Raw genomic sequence first — 18015 nt, 5'->3', positions numbered from 1 at the left:
TGGCAGAATTCAGCTCCTTTCAGTTGTAGGATAGTGGCCCCTATTTCCTTGCTGGCCATCAGCTAGGGGCTCCTCTCAGCAAATAGAGACCACCTGCCTTCCTTGCTGCATGGGCCCCTCCCATATTCACAGCTGGAATGGAGTAATTCCATTACTGTCAGATCCCTCTCACAGTTGAAATCTCCTCCAGGAAGAGCCCCAGCTATACTTTTCCCCTTTTAAAAGTTTTAATTTTATTTACTGAGTTATAATTGACATAAAAAATTGTATTAGATGCCCAACATGGTTCAATATTTGTACATATTATGAAATGATCACTACAATAAGGCTAGTTAGCATCCGTCACCACACAGTTACAATGTCTTTTTCCTTGTGATAAGAACTTTTTTTTAAATTTTTTTATTTTTTCTTTATTTTTTTCTTTATTTTATTTTATTTTATTTTATTTTTTTCAATATATGAAATTTGTTGTCAAATTGGTTTCCATGTGATAAGAACTTTTAAGATCTACTCTCTTAGCTTTCAAATATACAGTACACAGTATTATTAACTCTAGTTACCATGCTGTACATGACATCCCCAGCACTTAACTCATTTTATAAGTGTCCCAATCCTTTTAAGGACTCAACTGATGAGGTCAGGCCCTCTGAGGAAAATCTCCCATTCTTGTTTTTTTTTTTTTTTTTTAATTTATTTTTTAATGTTTATTTATTTATTTGACAGAGAGAGAGCGAGCAAACAGGGGAGGGGCAGAGGGAGGGAGACACAGACTCAGAAGTAGGCTCTAGGCTCTGAGCTGTCGGCTCAGAGCCTGACACAGGGCTCAAACTCACAAATCTCAAGATTATGACCTGAGCCGAAGTTGGACGCTCAACCGACTGAGCTACCCAGGTGCCCTGAAAAAAATCTGTTCTTAAAGTCAACTGTGCCATTTAATAACGTAACCACAGCAGTGGCAGCCCATCATTTTTACAGGTTCCTCCCACACTCAAGGGCAGGGGATCATACAACGGCACGGATCATTGGGGTTCGTTCTAGAATTCTGCAATATGTTTAGTTTTTAAAAATGACAATGTGTCAATTTCAAACATTTACAAAGTAGAAGAGTAAACTCTGTTACATTATCAAGCTTCAATAAATGAACATTTTTCTATTCAACAATACACATTTTTTTTAATGTTTATTTTTGAGAGAGTGACCGGGGGAGGGGCAGAGAGAGAGAGAAGGGGGGGACACAGAATCTGAAACAGGCTCCAGGTTCTGAACTGTCAGCACAGAGCCCAATGTGGGGCTTGAACTCAGGAACAGTGAGACCATGACCTGAGCTGAAGTTGGATCCCAAATGACTGAGCCACCCAAGTGTCCCAATAATATGTATGTTTTTAGGCAGAGTTCCTTTTTTTTCCCTTTTTTTTTTTTTTTTTTTTTTTAGGTAGGCTCCATGCCCAATGTGGGGCATGAATTTATGACTCCAAGATTAAGAGTCGCATGCTCTTCCGACTGAACCAGCCAGATGTCCCAAGGTAGAATTCCTTTTTATGTATGTTTGGAAGCGACCATGCCAAACAAGTATTACATTTACTTGAACATTTTGTGTAACTGATTACCCAAAACTTGCTTGCCTCAGCATTTGTCATACTGTTTTCATCAGGTTTATGAGGATCTGTATGTTTCAAAGTGAACTTTTGAATTTGTCCAGAGACTTTGGCACATAATGGTTGTTAGGTACATCCAGTCAGATGCCAGATACATACTGCTATTTTGAAATGTACACAGGGCCCTCTGAATATTGAGGGTATATTTCCCTCCTCACATATTATCTGCCTATGCAGCATGTCAGAATATTGTGCAACTGCCTTGGGTTCATGATATCTCACCAGTAAGAGGACTGAAACACTCTGGTGTGAGGACAAAGGAAGAAAGGGAACAAAGAAGAGAGGATTGAAGGTGTGTTTATTACAGAAAAAAGGCCTATGCCTGGATCTCCCAACAAGCAGAAGCTAGAATCGAGAGGCTTATTCATTAAACTGAGTGATGGTTTCTGTACTCACAGACGGGAAAGCTCCAAGGGAATTTGGGAAGACTTTGTATCCTGGATACCCTGGGAGGTTTGCAATAAGGGCACCATTCAGTCTCTCTGGGCTTGTGGTGGGCTTAGGGAAATGGACATGAATGACCTCTTAGTTTTCTTAACAACACAGAGTTTGTGTGTTTCTGAGCTGTCACTGGGGCCAGATGAATGTTAAGGGAAATAAGATTCAGGAGAACAGGGGCCCTTCTCTCTTTAGGGGGGCAGCTCAGCTTTGTCTCTGGAAGATAGCAGCAATCTTCTGTGGGAATCATGGAGATCAGAGTGGTGAAACTGTGGGTACAACAAATATCTTGCTTCATGCCACAATGATTTTCCTGGAAATCAATCAAGTGGAAGGAACTTCCATGGTTTTAAGCCTACTGACATTTATTTAAGAAACATTTGCAGAACATACAGACCAAAGCATGTGCCAAGGCCATAAGGGAACTTCCTAAATCTGCATTTTCATATGGTGGGGGTTTTAAAGATTAAATTTAAAAAGTAACAGAAGCTTATTGTAGGAAATCTGGAAGCTGTTTGCACCCTACTTCCTACCCCGCTTTCCTGCTTTTTCTCCATAACACCTTTCCCATTCTATGGTGTATATCTTACACTATCCTCTTCTTCACAAGAAAATAAACTCCACAAAGGTATGTGGTTTGTATTGTTAACAGCTGTACAATGAAATATGAAAGGGTGCTAAGTATTTGTTGAAGGAATAAATGGTTAGGAAAAAGATAAAAAGTAAAACATTACCTATAATTCCACCACCCAGATACGGCAAATGTGAACATCTGTGTTTCCGTTGCCTTTGGGGGAGGGAAGGCGGTTACTTCCTCTTCCAGACCAGTCTATTACCCAGTTGGATCTTCCTTTTAACAATATTTTAGGGGCCTCTGATTGGCTCAGTGTGTAGACCACACAGCTCTTTTTTTTTTCAACGTTTATTTATTTTTGGGACAGAGAGAGACAGAGCATGACGGGGGAGGGGCAGAGAGAGAGGGAGACACAGAATCGGAAACAGGCTCCAGGCTCTGAGCCATCAGCCCAGAGCCTGACGCGGGGCCCGAACTCACGGACCGCGAGATCGTGACCTGGCTGAAGTCGGACGCTTAACCGACTGCGCCACCCAGGCGCCCCTAGACCACGCAACTCTTAATCTCAGGGTTGTGAGTTCGAGCCCCACTTTGGGTGTAGAGATTACTTAAAAAATAAAAATAAAGTTTATTTTTGTGAGAGACGGGGTGGGGGTAGGGAGTGGCAGAGAGAAAAGTAGACAGAGGATCCAAAGTGGGCTCTGTGCTGACAGCAGACAGCCAGATGGAGGGCTGGAACTCACGACCTCTGAGATCATGACTCCCTTGGAAGTCGGAGGCTTAACCGACTGAGCCCCCCAGGAGCCCCCCCAAATAAAATCTCTAAACGAACAAACAAAACAAAAACTCCTCAATGTTTTAAAATACTTTCATGAGCTGTAATAGTATCCCATCACGTGGCAGGCAGAGAGAGGCTCACTCTGAACCTCTCTACATCTTTCACTTTACAACCTCGACCCGAAAGGGGCTGGGGCGAGACCTACCCTTCGCTGAAACTCCCACTACCCTTCCTCTTTAACCAGGTTTCCGGAGCGCCCGTCTGGGCTGCGACGTCATCACGTTGGGACGTACGTGCTGTGGTGCCTTACGCAGTGTCTGATGTCATGACGTAGAGCCTAGCAACAACGCAGGCTCCCGGCAGAGTCCGTTATGGCCGCTGCTGTCTTGAGGAGGATGAGGGGAACCGTGCAAGCGAAACTGCGGTACTCGCCCGGCCTCCAGGTCCCGGGAGGGTTGGTGCAGCCGCTCGTGCTGGCGCTCCTGCTTGCGTCCGCCACCTTGTCCAGTGGTAAAGTGGGCGCGGCGGCAGGGCGGGCGCGGGAGGGCCGCGCGGGCGGAGAGACAGGCCCGGCCAGGGAAAGGGCGCTTCCGAGTGTCCTGAGCAGATGGCGATGTCCAGATGGGGCAGGGTCTCTAGGCGCCGAGGAGGGAGGGTAGGCTGTCTGATGGAGTCTAAGGAGGTGGGGTTTCTGAGAGGCCCGAGATGCGGGGTTGAGAGATGTGGGAATCCGGGCAGCAGAGTATGGAGATGGGCGTGAGGGAGGAGTGGTGGTGTTATCTACAGAGTCTGGAAGAATGCGTTGCACAGGGAGTGGCGGTGGTGGGGGGTCTCCAAAATTGCTTGGAGGGAGGAGTTATGAGGGGGCAGAGGGAACAGATGCTGAGGAGATGGCCGTGGTTAGGAGGTGTGGTGTCTAGAGACGTTCCCTAGGTGGGGGGAGGTACCCAGCGGTCTGGCAGGGCCAGGGGAGTGTGGGGCTTTTCCAGAACGGGCGGGTAAGTGGTAAAGATCGAGGTGGGCAGGGGCAGGGACCAGACTGAGCTGATGGAATATTTCGGAGAGCAAAAGTGAAGGGGAAAACGCTATCTTAAGGTAGTGCTTCATCTCTCAGATCTGGGAGGTTCTGGTGCTTGGTAAAGAGCCAGAATATTGGGGCTTTGGGCTCCTGAGGGGTTTACGAGGACGAGAGGGAGAATGCAACAAGGGAGATTCTTTGTAAACATGGTTCCCTGTGTCCTGGGTTAGCTGGGCAAGACTGCTTCATTTTTAATAGAGTCGTAGGATTTGATTATTTCATTTAAAACATTTAAAAACTTCTATTTAAAATAAAAAAAAAGATTTAAAATTAAAATTTTTTTATTTGAAAGTTTTTATTTATTGAGGTACGATTGGCATATTACGTTATGTTAGTCCTAGGTGTGCAGCATAATGGTTCAATATTTGTATACACTGGGAACTGATCACCACCTCAACTCTACCATTCACCATACAGAGTTACAGATTTTTTTTTCTTGTAATGAGAGCTGTTAAGATTTACTCTCTTAGCCACTTCCAAATATGCATTACTGTAGTATTGACTGTAGTCACCAAGCTTTATATTACATCGTCATGACTTACTTATTTTGTAACTGGAAGTTTGTACCTTTTGATGCTCTTCATCCATTTCGCCAACCTCTTATCTACTCCCCTCTGGCAACCACCCGTCTCTTCTTTATATCTATGAGTATGGCTTGTTTGTTTGCTTGTTTGTTTTGTTTTGATTTTTTCTGGACTCCACATATAAGTGAAATCATATGATATTTGTCTTTCTCTGACTTATTTCACTTAGCATAATGCCTTCAAGGTCCATCCATGTTGTCACAAAATTTCATTTTGGGTGTGTGTGGCTGAGTAATATTCTCTTGTATATATATATACACCACATATTCTTTATGTGTTCATCTATCCATGGGCATTTAGGTTGTTTCCATATCTTGGCTATGATTATTTTTAGAGAGAGAGAGAGAGCATGAGTGGGGCAGAGGGGAAGAGGGAGAGAGAGAATCTTAAGCTGGCTTCATGCTCAGTGTAGAGCTCGATGTGGGACTCTAGCCCATGACCCTGGGATCATGACCTGAGTTGAAATCAAGGGTTGGATGCTCATCTGACTGACCCATCCAGGAGTCCCCATATCTTGGCTTTTGTAAATAATGCTGCATGATTAAATATTTCTTTTCTTAGAAATGTTACATTGTGAATGAAGATATTGAAGCCTTTATCAGGAAATAAATCTGTAAACTAGGGCTTGAGACTTCGGGGGAACAAATCTATTAATAAGAATTTGTAATGATTAAGCAATATTTTATTTAGTAATCTCTTCTTTCAGGCCAAGACACGGTCCTGCTTTTTTCCTTAAATCTTTTTTGAGTTTTCAGATGAAAAACATGGTGAATGGGATAGCAATTTTCTTATTTGCCAACAGGGGCTGTCTAGCTACACGTTTCTCTGCTATAGTGCTCTGGTTACTTCCTTAGGTTTCCTCAGCAGCACTGAGGGTGGGGCATCCACTGTCCCAGAAGCATTTGTAAGTCTGTGGGGAAGAACTGAGGTCCATTTTCCCAAAGCTCTTTAATAATGACTAAAATATAACTAGGATTTCTCTGATCGGTGCAGATATTCCTGTTCCTAAACTACTTATGTAGCATAATTGTTTTGGTTATTTAATCATTTAAGAAAACAACTAACATTTAAACATTTATATTTCTCACTGAAATGCTAAAGACATACAGCCTGAAGGATATGTAGCTGGTAACTGTAGTTGCAGGAAGAACTTTTCCCTTTAAGAGATGGTTAGAAATCTTGTGGAGAGGGGCAAGTGAGGGGGTAGTTTGGAGTATTAAGGTGTCTTCTTGTCTTTGTTTTTACTTATTAGACCCTCATAAATATTGTTCCAATCATACTGGGACATTTTAGGTAATCTTTTTCTTTTTTATTAAGTCTTTATGTCAATTTAAAATTCATATTATTCCCTACTGAAAATAATTTAAATGTAAACTAACATATATGCTTCTAAGGGGGAAGCAGCTACATTTTAGTACAGCATAGCATTTGTAAAGGTTTGGGTAGTGTAAGTGTTTTTTGTAAGTATGTCTTGGAGTAGTGTGATTTCAAAGTAATTACTCTTATAATATAAAACTTATAGTCTAGATAGGAGATGTTGAGTCCCAAACTTCAAATAAGCATAGAAAGTTAGGAAGTTACTCCATTAGATGTATTTAAACTTGTTCCATATTAGGTTTGTTAAAATTTCAGTTCTCAGGTATATTCCTGGCAATCTGAAAGGATTTTAAGGTTCTACATTTTTATTTTGACAAAATCTAAAAAAAATTAATATACGCATTATTTTGGATCACTGGATGATCACCTTCTGATTAAGTCTTGCCAGGCCATTAAGACAGTTTTTTAAAGGGACCCATAGAAGAGAATTAAATGTAGAAAGTTATTTTTAAAATGTTTTAATGAGGGAGGTAATATCAAATAGGAAAGGACAGAAATGGAACATTTAGAAGTCTAAAGTACTGTATATGATTGTAGAAGCTCAACAATTAAATCCATAAAGTCAGAGTTCTCACTTTGTTCTGCATACCCTTCATTTCTGACTAGATCATATTCTCTGATTTGAAGGAGTGGAGGTCTAGGAGGTTGATCTAATTTGCATCAAATGTTTCAGATGGATTTTTCATTTGTTTTCTGTGTATTACTTCCAAGTTTTTACTCTTTGAACAATACTTACTAATTCTGCTCCTACTTGGTGCTAGGTTTTGGAGTTACAACAACAAATGGGTTAACATTGACGATACCCTTAGAAGAATGAGTGGGTTTTTCCTGGTTGAAACTATGGGAAAGGCTTTTCAGAGGGTGTGATAGGTGCAAAGATCCTACTTGAGAAGTGGTGTAGGGTTTGTGGTGAGAATTGGGTCAAAAGCATATTCTATAAACATTAATTGCTATCTGTTAAGTAGGCAACAGGGATAGAGGAGTTTGGGAGATAAGTAAGAGATAAGATTGAGGCTCCAGATCCTGTAGGATCTTGTAGGCTATTACAAAGACTTGGAATTTCACTTTTGAGAGATGGAGAGCTCTCAGAGGGTTTTAAGCAGAGGAGCAACATCAAACTTAATCACATTGAACTTATATCACATTCTCAAATGTGATGATGACTCGAGCTGTTGTGTTGAGAGTGGACAGTAGGAGTTAGGGTAGAAGCAGGCAGATTAGTTAGAAGGCTACCGTAATACTCCAGGTAAGATGATAGTGGCTTGGACTAGGCAGTACCAGTTACAAGGTGAAAAGTCTTTAGATTTTAATACACTTTGAAGGTAGGGTAGCAGATTTGTTGTGGGATATTAAGAACATAATGATTACAGGGTTTTTTCTTCAGTAACTAGAAAAAAGGAATTGCCACTAACTGAAATATGGACTGGAGGTAGAGCAAGTTTTTTTTTTTTTTCTTTTTGTGTGGGAAGTAAAATTCATTTCTTAAAACTCTTTATTTTGAAATAATTGTAGATTTACTTGCAATTGTAAGAAATAATACAGATCCTGTATACCCTTTACTCATTTTCCCTAGTGGTTACATCTTAAGAAACTGTAGTACAGTATCATAGTCAGGACACTGACATTGCTAGTCAAGATAAAGAGCATTTCCATCAACCTCTCATGTTGCCCTTTTATAGTCACTCCCATGTCCTTCCTTTCCCTACTCCCTCCTGAAATCCTGGCAACCACTAATCTGTTATTTATTTCTTTAATTTTGTCATTTTGGGAATGTGATATAAATGAAATCATATGGTATATAACTTTTTGGACTTGGCTTTTTTTTACCTAGCATAATTCTCTGGAGATTCATCAAGTTGTTTCATGTGTCAGTAGTTTTTTTTTTTTTTTTTTAATTGCTGAGTAATATTCCATTATCATGTAGCCACACTACACTTTGTTTAACCATTCACTCTTTGAAGGATGTCCAGGTTGTTTCCAGTTTTTGAGTGTTATGATTAATATGAAGTAAACATTCATGTACAGATTTTTTGTGTGATCCTAAGATTTCATTTCTTTGGGATAAATGTTCAGGTGTGCAATTGCTGGGTCATGTGGTAGTTAGATACTTAGTTTTTTAAGAAAATGTCAAACTGGGACACCTGGGTGGCTCAGTCGGTTGAGTGTCCGACTTCGGCTCAGGTCATGATCTCACAGCTCGTGAGTTCGAGCCCCACGTTGGGCTCTGTGCTGACAGCTCAGAGCCTGGAGCCTGCTTTGGATTTTGTGTTTCCCTCTCTCTCTGCCCCTCCCCTGCTCATGCTCTGTCTCTGTCTCAAAAATAAATAAAAACATTAAAAAAAAAAAAAGAAACTGCCAACGTGTTTTCTGGCATAGTTGTCCTATTTTGTGTTACCACCAGCAACATAGAAATGATCTAGCTTACCTGCATCTTTGCCAATATTTGGTGTTGTCATTACTTTTTATTTTACTGTCATTCTGATAGTTGTGTAGTGATAGCTTTATTGTGGTTTTAATTTGTGTTTCCTTAGTGGCTAATACCTTTTCATGTGCTTATTTGCCATCTGTATATTCTCTTCAGTGAAATGTGCCTTTGTGTCTGTTGCCTGTTTTCTAATTGGATTGTTTCCTTTTTCATTTTTGAGCTTTCAGATTTCTTTTTTTTTTTAATTTTTAATGTTTATTTTTGAGAGAGAGAGAATGAGAGAGACAGAGTGGGAGCAAGGGAGGGGCAGAGAGAGAGGGAGACACAGAATCCGAAGCAAGTTCCAGGCTCTGAGCTGTCAGCACAAAGCCCGAGGCGGGGCTGGAACTCACGAACTGGGAGATTATGACCTGAGCTGAAGTCGGACACTTAACCAACTGAGCCACCCAGGCACCTCGAGTTTTCAGATTTCTTTATGTGTTCTGGATACTCTTCCTTTGTTGGGTTGGGCCTTACAAATATTTCTCCCATTGTGTAGCTTATCTTTTCATCCTCCCATGAAAGTCTTTCCATGGAGCAAAAGTTTTTCATTTTGATAGAATCCAATTTATGGGTTTTTTTTCTTTTATGTATTGTGTTTTTGGTGTCAGGTCTACAAATTTGTGCTTAGTCCTGGATTCCATAGATATTTTCCTTTGTCTTTTTCTACAAGTTTTATAGTTTTGCATTTTGCATTTAAATTTGTGATCCACTTTTATTTTTATTTATTTAGTAATTATTACTATTATTATTTTTTAAGTAATCTGTACACCCACTGTGGGGCTTGAACATATGACCCCGACTTCAAGAGTCACATGCTTCATTGACTGAGCCACCAGGTTCCGCCATGTTCCATTTTTAGTTAAGTTTTGTAGAAGATATGAGACTTACATGAAGGTTCATTTAGCTTAATATGGTGGATTGCATTGATTGATTTTTGAATATTGAATCAGTTTTGCATTGCTGGAATAACCCTCACTGTTCATGGAATATCATTCTTTTTATGTATTACTAGTTTCTATTTGCTAATATTTTCCTAAGGACTTTTGCAGCTATTTTCATGAAAAATACCAGTCTGTAGTTTTCTTTTTCTGTAGGGCTTTTGGTTTTGGTATCAGGATAATAATACTAGCTTCATAAAATGAATTGAACAATGTTCCCTCCTATTCTCTGGAGGAGATTCTGTAGAATTGGTGAGAATTCTTCTTTAAACATTTGGTAGGATTCGCAATGAAACCATCTGAGCCTGGAGATTAATTTTTTGGGAATTTTAAAATTAAGGATTCAGTTTCCTTAATGATAATAGGGGTATTCAAATGATGTATTTCATACTGAGTGAGTTGTAGTAGTTTGTATTTTCAAGACTCTGTTCTTATTTAAACTTTCTCTTTTGGTTAGCTTTTTATGACATAACTCTGGCAGGGGAGGAGGGAATTACTGCACATTATTGTCGGGTAGAGGTAGGAATCTGGAGTCTCCATTTGATCGCTGTTGTCACCCAAAGAGTGGTAGTCTTCTTGTTACTTCTAGACAAGAATGGGAGTTCTGTCTCCACTGATGGCCTGTACTTACATAGTGGTGGGAGTGGCCTCATTACTATTGGGTGATGGTTAAAGTCTTGACTCTCCTTTAGGCCTCTTCTGACAACATTATTGTGGAGGGGAAGAGGCACCTTATTACAGCCTGCTGAGGGTGGAAATCTAGGCTTTCTACTTGGCCTTTGTTGGTGTGGATGTGAGCAGAGCCACAGTTTTTTTTTGTTTTTTGTTTTTTGTTTTTTTGTGGGTGTTTGCCTCTAGTAGAGCAGTCATTGTCTAGAAGTTTTCTTTCTTACGAGGCTGCGTCTCTCCTGATCTTTTAGAGAGAGAGCTTTTTTGGGGGGAGGGGATGGCATGTTTTTGTCCATACTCCTTGCCGTTTCCAGGTTGTTGTCTTCTTTAGGTACAAGTCTAGAATATATGAGGTAAAAAGAAAATCCAGGAAAGTCACTACTAGGTTGTTTCTCAAATCTTGAGGTCTCTAACCATTCTGCTGTATTCTCTCCACCTTTCAGTCTTCTTAAGCTATTTTACATATAATATGCAGAGTTAGTTTTTTCACTGGAGAAATAGGGAAAAGTTTTCTATTCCATCTTCCTAGAAGCCAAAGTAAGAATTCATTTTGAATATGTTAATTTGAATGTCAGACATCAAGAGGAGATGTCAAGTAGCAGTGGATTTATGAGTCTAGAGTTCTGGTAATTCATGGAAGTTCTCTTCTCATGGCTTCCTTTTTCTCTGAGAAGTTAGGAAGTGATGCCAGTGAAAACGAGGACAACAGAGAAGGTGTTGGGAGAACAGAGGAACTTGTGAATGGTCTCCTAAGGGAGCAAGAGGGTGAATGGACTAGAAAAATACAGTATAATTGCCAGTAGCATTACACATACACTTGAATGTTTGGCATTGAATTTAAAATGAAGTAAAAATGGTGACATGGTTTTGTATTTATTTCCAGCCAAGTTCAACCACTTGGTGCAACAGGGAGTGGTCAGAGAGTTTGATTTTACTTGGGATGTAGCCTTGCCAAGTGAGTGGAACAAAGTGAGCAAGGGGATGGGGACTGGAGGTGTATGTAAGGGATGCATAATGCTGACTATAAAATTGAATCTGGGTAAAGAGGGAGGGCAAAGATATTGGGCAAGGGTGGGATGGTGGCCATGAGGGACTGAAAAGATGGTAGAATCAGAACTGTAGGTCCTGATAGATTCAGGATACCAGGGAATGAATTAGAAGGATAGGTGGTTATGTCAGCAAGTAGGAGGATGCATGAAATTGAGATTATGGAAGAGTTGTGATGATAGTGACCATGGTGTGACAGGTTAAGGTAAGGGGGAGGGCTGGTCATCAGAAGAGGGGGCAAGGATTTGAAATCAAGACAGGAGCACCTGGGTAGCATGAACTCTAGAGCCAGAAGAATAGGAACTGTGACCGGGAGTTGGTGGACAAAGGTTAGTGGGTGATAGCTGATGATAGGAGAATCAAGGCTGGTGCATTTAGGGAGGGGAAAGGGAGAATAGTCTGGAAGGTTCCCCGCCCCCACACACCCCATGCCCCACCCCAGAACAGTTTCCCCCCTTTTCCAAACTCAGTGGTGCAAGGATGTGGGTGAAAAAACAGCTGTTAATTAAAAGGGCTTCAGGGAAAGTGTATCTTTAAGGGAGAGCCAGGTTTCAGTTATCACAACAAAGTGAAGGATAAAGGAAGGGATTTGCTGATACTTGACTGAATTCTAGAGTGCACAGTGGATGGGTTTCTAGACATGGAGATGGGTAGGAGGTGGGGAGAATTATAATCACTGCCACCCTTATCAGCTTGTGTCCTTTAGATATACATGATAATTCTATATTAGTATATGTGCTGCCGAAGCGAGCACTATACATGATTATTATAAAAAGGGGCGCCTGGGTGGCTCAGTCGGTTAAGCGGCGGACTTCGGCTCGGGTCATGATCTCCCGGTCCGTGAGTTCGAGCCCCGCGTCGGGCTCTGTGCTGACAGCTCAGAGCCTGGAGCCTGTTTCGGATTCTGTGTCTCCCTCTCTCTGACCCTCCCCCATTCATGCTCTGTCTCTCTCTGTCTCAAAAATAAATAAACATTAAAAAAAATTTTTTTTAAAAGTGATGTATAGAAAAACGATTTTTTAAAAAAAGTCAAGGTTAGTTAGTTCGCTCCCAACTTAAAAAAATTATATTTTAAATCATATTTTCACCAACTTTGGCAGGAAAGTTAAATATACCAGAGAAATAATAATTTGTAAATGTCTGAATCATAACTTATTTGAAGTGACAAATGTAAAAATTATTTTAACAAATTCCTGTTAATAATTTTCTGAATAATGTACTCACTTATAGGCCCTGTTTCTTTCTTCTAATGGAAAGTTTCAAGGAATCAATTGTTGAAAATATTTAAGAGAGTGTTACTAATTTACTAATTTTTTTTTACCAATTTATTAAATTATTTTTTCTAAGAGATTCCATTCAGTCCAGTTGACACTAGCTATTTATTTTTTCTATACAAAATAGGTGTCATCTATGATACACAAACCAGAGTGTATTCATGTATTCAGGTATTACATGTTCGAACAGAGAGTGGTCTGTTAGATTCTTAATTTATGTGCATGCACATGTTTGTGAAAGCCCGGGAATTATTTGGTTTAGTTTTACCCCTATAAAATATTTTACTATAATTTGATAGATGTTAAAATAGTATCTGTGTATTTTTAGATCTCACGTGACCATTCTTTTTTTTTTTTTTAATTTTTTTAACATTTATTTTATTACTGAGAGATAGAGACAGAGTATGAGCATGGGAGGGGCAGAGACAGGAGGAGGCACACAATCTGAAACAGGCTGCAGGCTTTGAGCTGTCAGCACAGAGCCTGACGCAGGGCTCGAATTCACAAACCACCAGACCGTGACCTGAGCTGAAGTTGTACACTTAACCGACTGAGCCACCCAGGTGCCACCCCCCCCCCCATTTTTTTCTTTTTTACAAGTATAATGGATATTCTTGAAGTTCTTCAACAGATATTACATTAGCTTATAAATTAGAGACACTGTTAAATTTCAGCAGGGATTCTTCTAAACTTTTGCTGTGTAGAGTTACTTGTCTAAATAATTTAAACTACTTAAGTAAACCACACTGAGTGGGTAGGAGTACAGGGAAATAAGAGCTTGTATGTATTTGGTGTTATTCCCATACCTGGATTGCCTTCCCCAATCGTGAAGAGTCTAGTTCACACTTAGTTTTCAAGTTTCCAATTTCCATTTCTTCCCTTTTAGGAGTTTTCCCTTAGTCCTTCCTAAGAATACTTAAAAAAAAAATTGGGAGAGGAAGTGTTCTGGTTCTAGTATCATTTAGAAATGCTACCTACAGCTTGCTTATAGCTTCTCTTAAATTTGTTGTGTTGGAAATATTTAGGCTCACATTCCATATCTGGTTTGTGACCTACTTGAGCTAGGATCAGCCACCGATTTTTCTGTTCTGGGATGAGGTGCAGTCTAGGCAAGGATTACTGAAGTCCAACCTCTTTGTGAAATGAAAACAGGGGATGCATAACAACTTTGTGTGGATTTCACTGTTGTGACCTAAAGTCATCCCTCTCTATTCTTTTTCTTTCTGTGACAGGCTGTGTAATGTAGTTGTTACTTTCTGGCTAAAGAGTTATTATCTGATCAATAATTGACTAAGAAGAAATGTGACTGATCGCTGGCTGTTGAGACTTATTAACAAATTCTCAAGAGAAAGAGGGATTTGGCAAAAAAATGCTTAGCAAAAAATTTAGGCAAATATGCTTCTAGCTTGATGGAGATAAAGTTGGAGATTTCAGTTTAATGTTTTTTATTCACCATTTTAGCTGTACCACAGACTGATTTGCTGAGCCAAACTGTACTCCAGCCAGATGTCTCTGCTCCAAATATGAGTGCTTTAACACATGAAAACCAAACCAAACTTTCTGTCTCCCAAATCAGCGCCACTCTCCGTCCCACAACTAGTACAGAGAAAGGTGGAGGGGCATCTGTGGCCCCTCATCCCTCACCTACTACTTCCCTGTCTCAAGAGGAGGCAGATAACAATGAAGATCCCAGCATAGAGGAGGAGGATCTTCTTACGCTCAATAGTTCTCCATCTACCGCCAAAGACACTCTGGACAATGGAGACTATGGAGAACCAGACTATGACTGGACCACCAGCCCCAGGGACGATGAGTCCAGTGAAGCTCTGGAAGAAAACAGGAACTACATGGAAATTGAACAGTCAGTGAGATCTTTTAAGACCCCATCCTCAAATATTGAAGAGGAAGATAGCCATTTCTTTTTTCATCTTATTATTTTTGCTTTTTGTATTGCTGTTGTTTACATTACATATCACAACAAAAGGAAGGTAAGTTTGGGGTTTTCATCCCCTCTATTTGTCCTTTATTATCTCTGTTATATTTCTTACGAATATTTTTGATGATTCAGAATTTTTTTCTTTTTTAGTCAAGTTTAAATTGATGGTAAAATATCAAGATGTCTAATCAATATAAATCTCTGGTGTATTTTTACAAATTAGAATGCTTTACCTTGTATGCTTCTGAAAAAGAAGTCAAATTGTTTTTTAATGAACAAATCCAAAGCCCAGTGGTTTTTAAAAAAAAAAAAAACACTTAGGTCTTAAGTTAGCATTGCTACTTCAGTGGGAATACATGTGGAGAAAGGTTGTTAATTTAATACTTTTAATTAAGCTTTGAACTTAATGATATTTTAATAACTTTTTCCTTGTTATAAAGGTATTACATGTTTATTTTATTATTATCATTTTTTAAATATTTGTTTATTTTTGAGAGAGAGAGAGAGAGAGAGCAAGTGGGAGACGGGCAGAGAGTGAGGGAGACAGAATCCGAAGCAGGCTCCAGGCTCTGAGCTGTCAGCACAGAGCCCGATGTGAGGCTTGAACCCGTGAACTGTGAGATCATGACTTGAGCCAAAGTCAGAGGCTTAACTGACTGAGCCACTCAGGCACCTCTACATGTTTATTTTGAGTGCCAGTGATACTCTAACCCAGTGTTGAATGTTGGGCCAACAAGTGGGCTCCTGGGCTCCACTGTGATCTACTAACTCATCTCTGCAGATAGAACCCAGGAATCAGTCTTCAGCAAGCACTCTGTACATAAAATTTGAGAAGCACTGTTTAACTTTGTTTACAAGATGAAAAATACAGTCCTTTTGTTGTTATTTTATTTTCCATATTTAGGAAACTAGGAGAGAGGGAGAGTGCACTTGTTATACATATTTTTAGCATATCCTCCACTATGTTTTTTCCACATCTAATTTATTTTGTTCTTTTCCAGATTTTCCTTCTGGTTCAGAGTAGGAAATGGCGTGATGGTCTTTGTTCCAAAACAGTGGAATATCATCGTCTAGACCAGAATGTTAATGAGGCAATGCCTTCGCTGAAGATTACCAATGATTATATTTTTTAAAGCACTGTGATTTGAGTTTGCTTATTATGTAATTTTATTTGCTTGACTTTTTTATATAATATTGTGCAGATGTTTGCCATAGGCAGTTGGTACTTAAATGAGAGGTGGGTCTCTCTTTATTTTGCCTTGGTGCTTTCGAAATGAAATGTCACAAACAAGGAGTATATAATTTTTTATCTACACATTTAGAGGTAAATTCAATCAGGTGTCCAGAATGTGGAGCTAAGCATTATTATTAGTTTTGTTTTAGATTTCTTTATTGTTCTTCTTCTGGAAGTGTTAGTAATACTAGTTTTACAAGATCCCAACCTTGTAACTAAATCCTAACATATCTGGTACTGCTGGCTCCGATTCTCTTTCTGCCATCCAAATACTGTTTTATAAGCACACATTTTGTGATTCCAAACTGTTAATGTACAAGGATGCGTATAATAGCGCTTGGCATATAAGTAACATTTTTTCTTCCAGGAAAATCGCTTTGGATATTTTTGGATGATTTAAACATAACTTAAGATAATGATAATGCTCAATCTGACCACAGTTTTAGGTAACATATTAATAAATGTCTCTAGAAATTCTGGCAATAGAGAGACTCTGCAGTTTGCAGTGGATATAGATAAAATGTTACAGAGATACCATATTTTGGCTTAAATTACTGAATTAAATTTAGAGGTAGAAATTGTGGCAAAATATTAAAAACACATACAGTTGCTTTCAGTCAGCAATTGATTGTAGCACGGGTTCCTCCAAGCTTCCAAGCAAGGAGCAGAGTTTAAAATTCTATCAGATTTTTTCATGTTGTCTATTACTTTATAGTAAGTTTGAATAAATTTTAGGGGTCATTATCACTTAAGTAATTCTGTATCTAGGCCTTTCAAATTAAAATTATACCTGAATGAAGTTGTTTGTATACATAGAGGGTATATGTGTGCACTGACTTTTTCTCTCCCTGTACTTGTTTTATTTTCTTCTGTTTTGTTTTTCACAGCAACTGGAAATTATTTACTGTAATTTGTTTTACCCTGTCTTTCTATAATAAAGAATTGGTCAGTATGTACATATGTGATTTGAACCATGGTTGACTTACAAGTGTCACTGCAACTTTGTAGAAAACATAACCCCTAATATATGTTAAACACCCACTCAGAAAGTCCGGGTGAGCCAGTGGGCATGAGCTTTGTGTAAAGATGGAAGAAGCGGGGCAGTCCACCATTTCTTTCAGGTGGACAATTTACTGTCCTGATAAGGAAGGGCAGCACAATGGAAATATACCTGAACTGTTTTATGGCAGTAATTTTTCATATCTGAAATTGTATTATTTAATATTTTGAATAAGATTTTAAAAATAAATGGCAAAAATATAAATCTATGATTTTATAAGTGTGTTTCATTTTAGTGATGGCATGATGGAGCCCTTCATATGGGTGGTGACAGAGGGGTAGTGCTTTGTTTGGGAGGAAGCTAGCTTGGTTTTGTTCCTTTTAGTAGTAGTACTCTATGAATTCCCCTTAGATTTCTAAATCCTACTTTAGGCCCAATATTCTGTTGAGTAGTGAAGATTATTGAAAATGTGGTAAAGTAGGATTGCAAAGAAAAGTAAAGCAGCTAAATCAGTGTGTACTTTCTGGCATCCTGGCCTTCCTGTTTCCCTGTCGAAGGCTCCCCTATCAGGAAGCTCATCCTCCCTTAGTGGATCTAGCGTTCTTGTGCTCTTCCTCTTAGCACAGTCTCTGCGTTCTAAGCCCCAGTGTGCTGCAGTCAAGTAGTCTTTGATGTTTGGAGCGTTGCATCATACATCGATTAAAAATGCTGCCAGTAGGATGCCTGGCGGGTTCAGCTGGTAGAGCACTCGACTCTTGATCTTAGGGTTGTGAATTTGAGTCCCACGTGAAGATTACTTTAAAGACATAAAAAATCTTAAAAAAGAAAATGCTGTCCAAGTCTTAGGCACCTGAGCTGCTGGGCTATAAATATGTCTATAATTCAGACATACAGGTGTATGTTACAACACTTAAGTGAATTTGATCTCCTCTAGGGTTTTGTGTCTTGCTCGTTACCTAACAAATC

At 39.4% G+C, this 18015-nt stretch overlaps 1 protein-coding gene across 2 annotated transcripts; it reads left to right on the top strand.

Moving 5' to 3' along the window:
• The first annotated feature begins 3757 nt into the window (after positions 1–3757).
• On the top strand, positions 3758–17317 carry CA1H5orf15 (chromosome A1 C5orf15 homolog). 2 transcript variants are annotated; one of them, XM_053220994.1, is made up of 4 exons: positions 3758–3955; positions 11442–11513; positions 14341–14867; positions 15817–17317. In XM_053220994.1, the coding sequence occupies exons 1-4, from the start codon at positions 3817–3819 to the stop codon at positions 15946–15948; spliced, it is 870 nt and encodes a 289-aa protein (XP_053076969.1). In that variant the 5' UTR covers positions 3758–3816; the 3' UTR covers positions 15949–17317. The 2 variants fall into 2 exon arrangements, with proteins under 2 accessions (XP_053076969.1, XP_014938631.1); XM_015083145.3 differs by lacking the exon at positions 11442–11513 and having other exon boundaries at positions 3759–3955.
• The last annotated feature ends 698 nt before the right edge of the window (positions 17318–18015 follow it).

This window comes from Acinonyx jubatus, chromosome A1 (genome assembly GCF_027475565.1).
Source record: "Acinonyx jubatus isolate Ajub_Pintada_27869175 chromosome A1, VMU_Ajub_asm_v1.0, whole genome shotgun sequence".
NCBI classification, from domain to species: domain Eukaryota; kingdom Metazoa; phylum Chordata; class Mammalia; order Carnivora; family Felidae; genus Acinonyx; species Acinonyx jubatus.
Note: the sequence above shows the minus strand (reverse complement) of the source record. Positions and strands in the feature narration are given on the sequence as shown.

Excerpts from the sequence above, each read along its gene's own strand:
- CA1H5orf15 (XM_053220994.1), top strand. The coding sequence starts at position 3,817 with ATGGCCGCTGCTGTCTTGAGGAGGATGAGGGGAACCGTGCAAGCGAAA. Across the intron at positions 3,956-11,441 it reads GTCCGCCACCTTGTCCAGTG|CCAAGTTCAACCACTTGGTG; the intron begins GTAAAGTGGGCG and ends ATTTATTTCCAG. Across the intron at positions 14,868-15,816 it reads CATATCACAACAAAAGGAAG|ATTTTCCTTCTGGTTCAGAG; the intron begins GTAAGTTTGGGG and ends GTTCTTTTCCAG.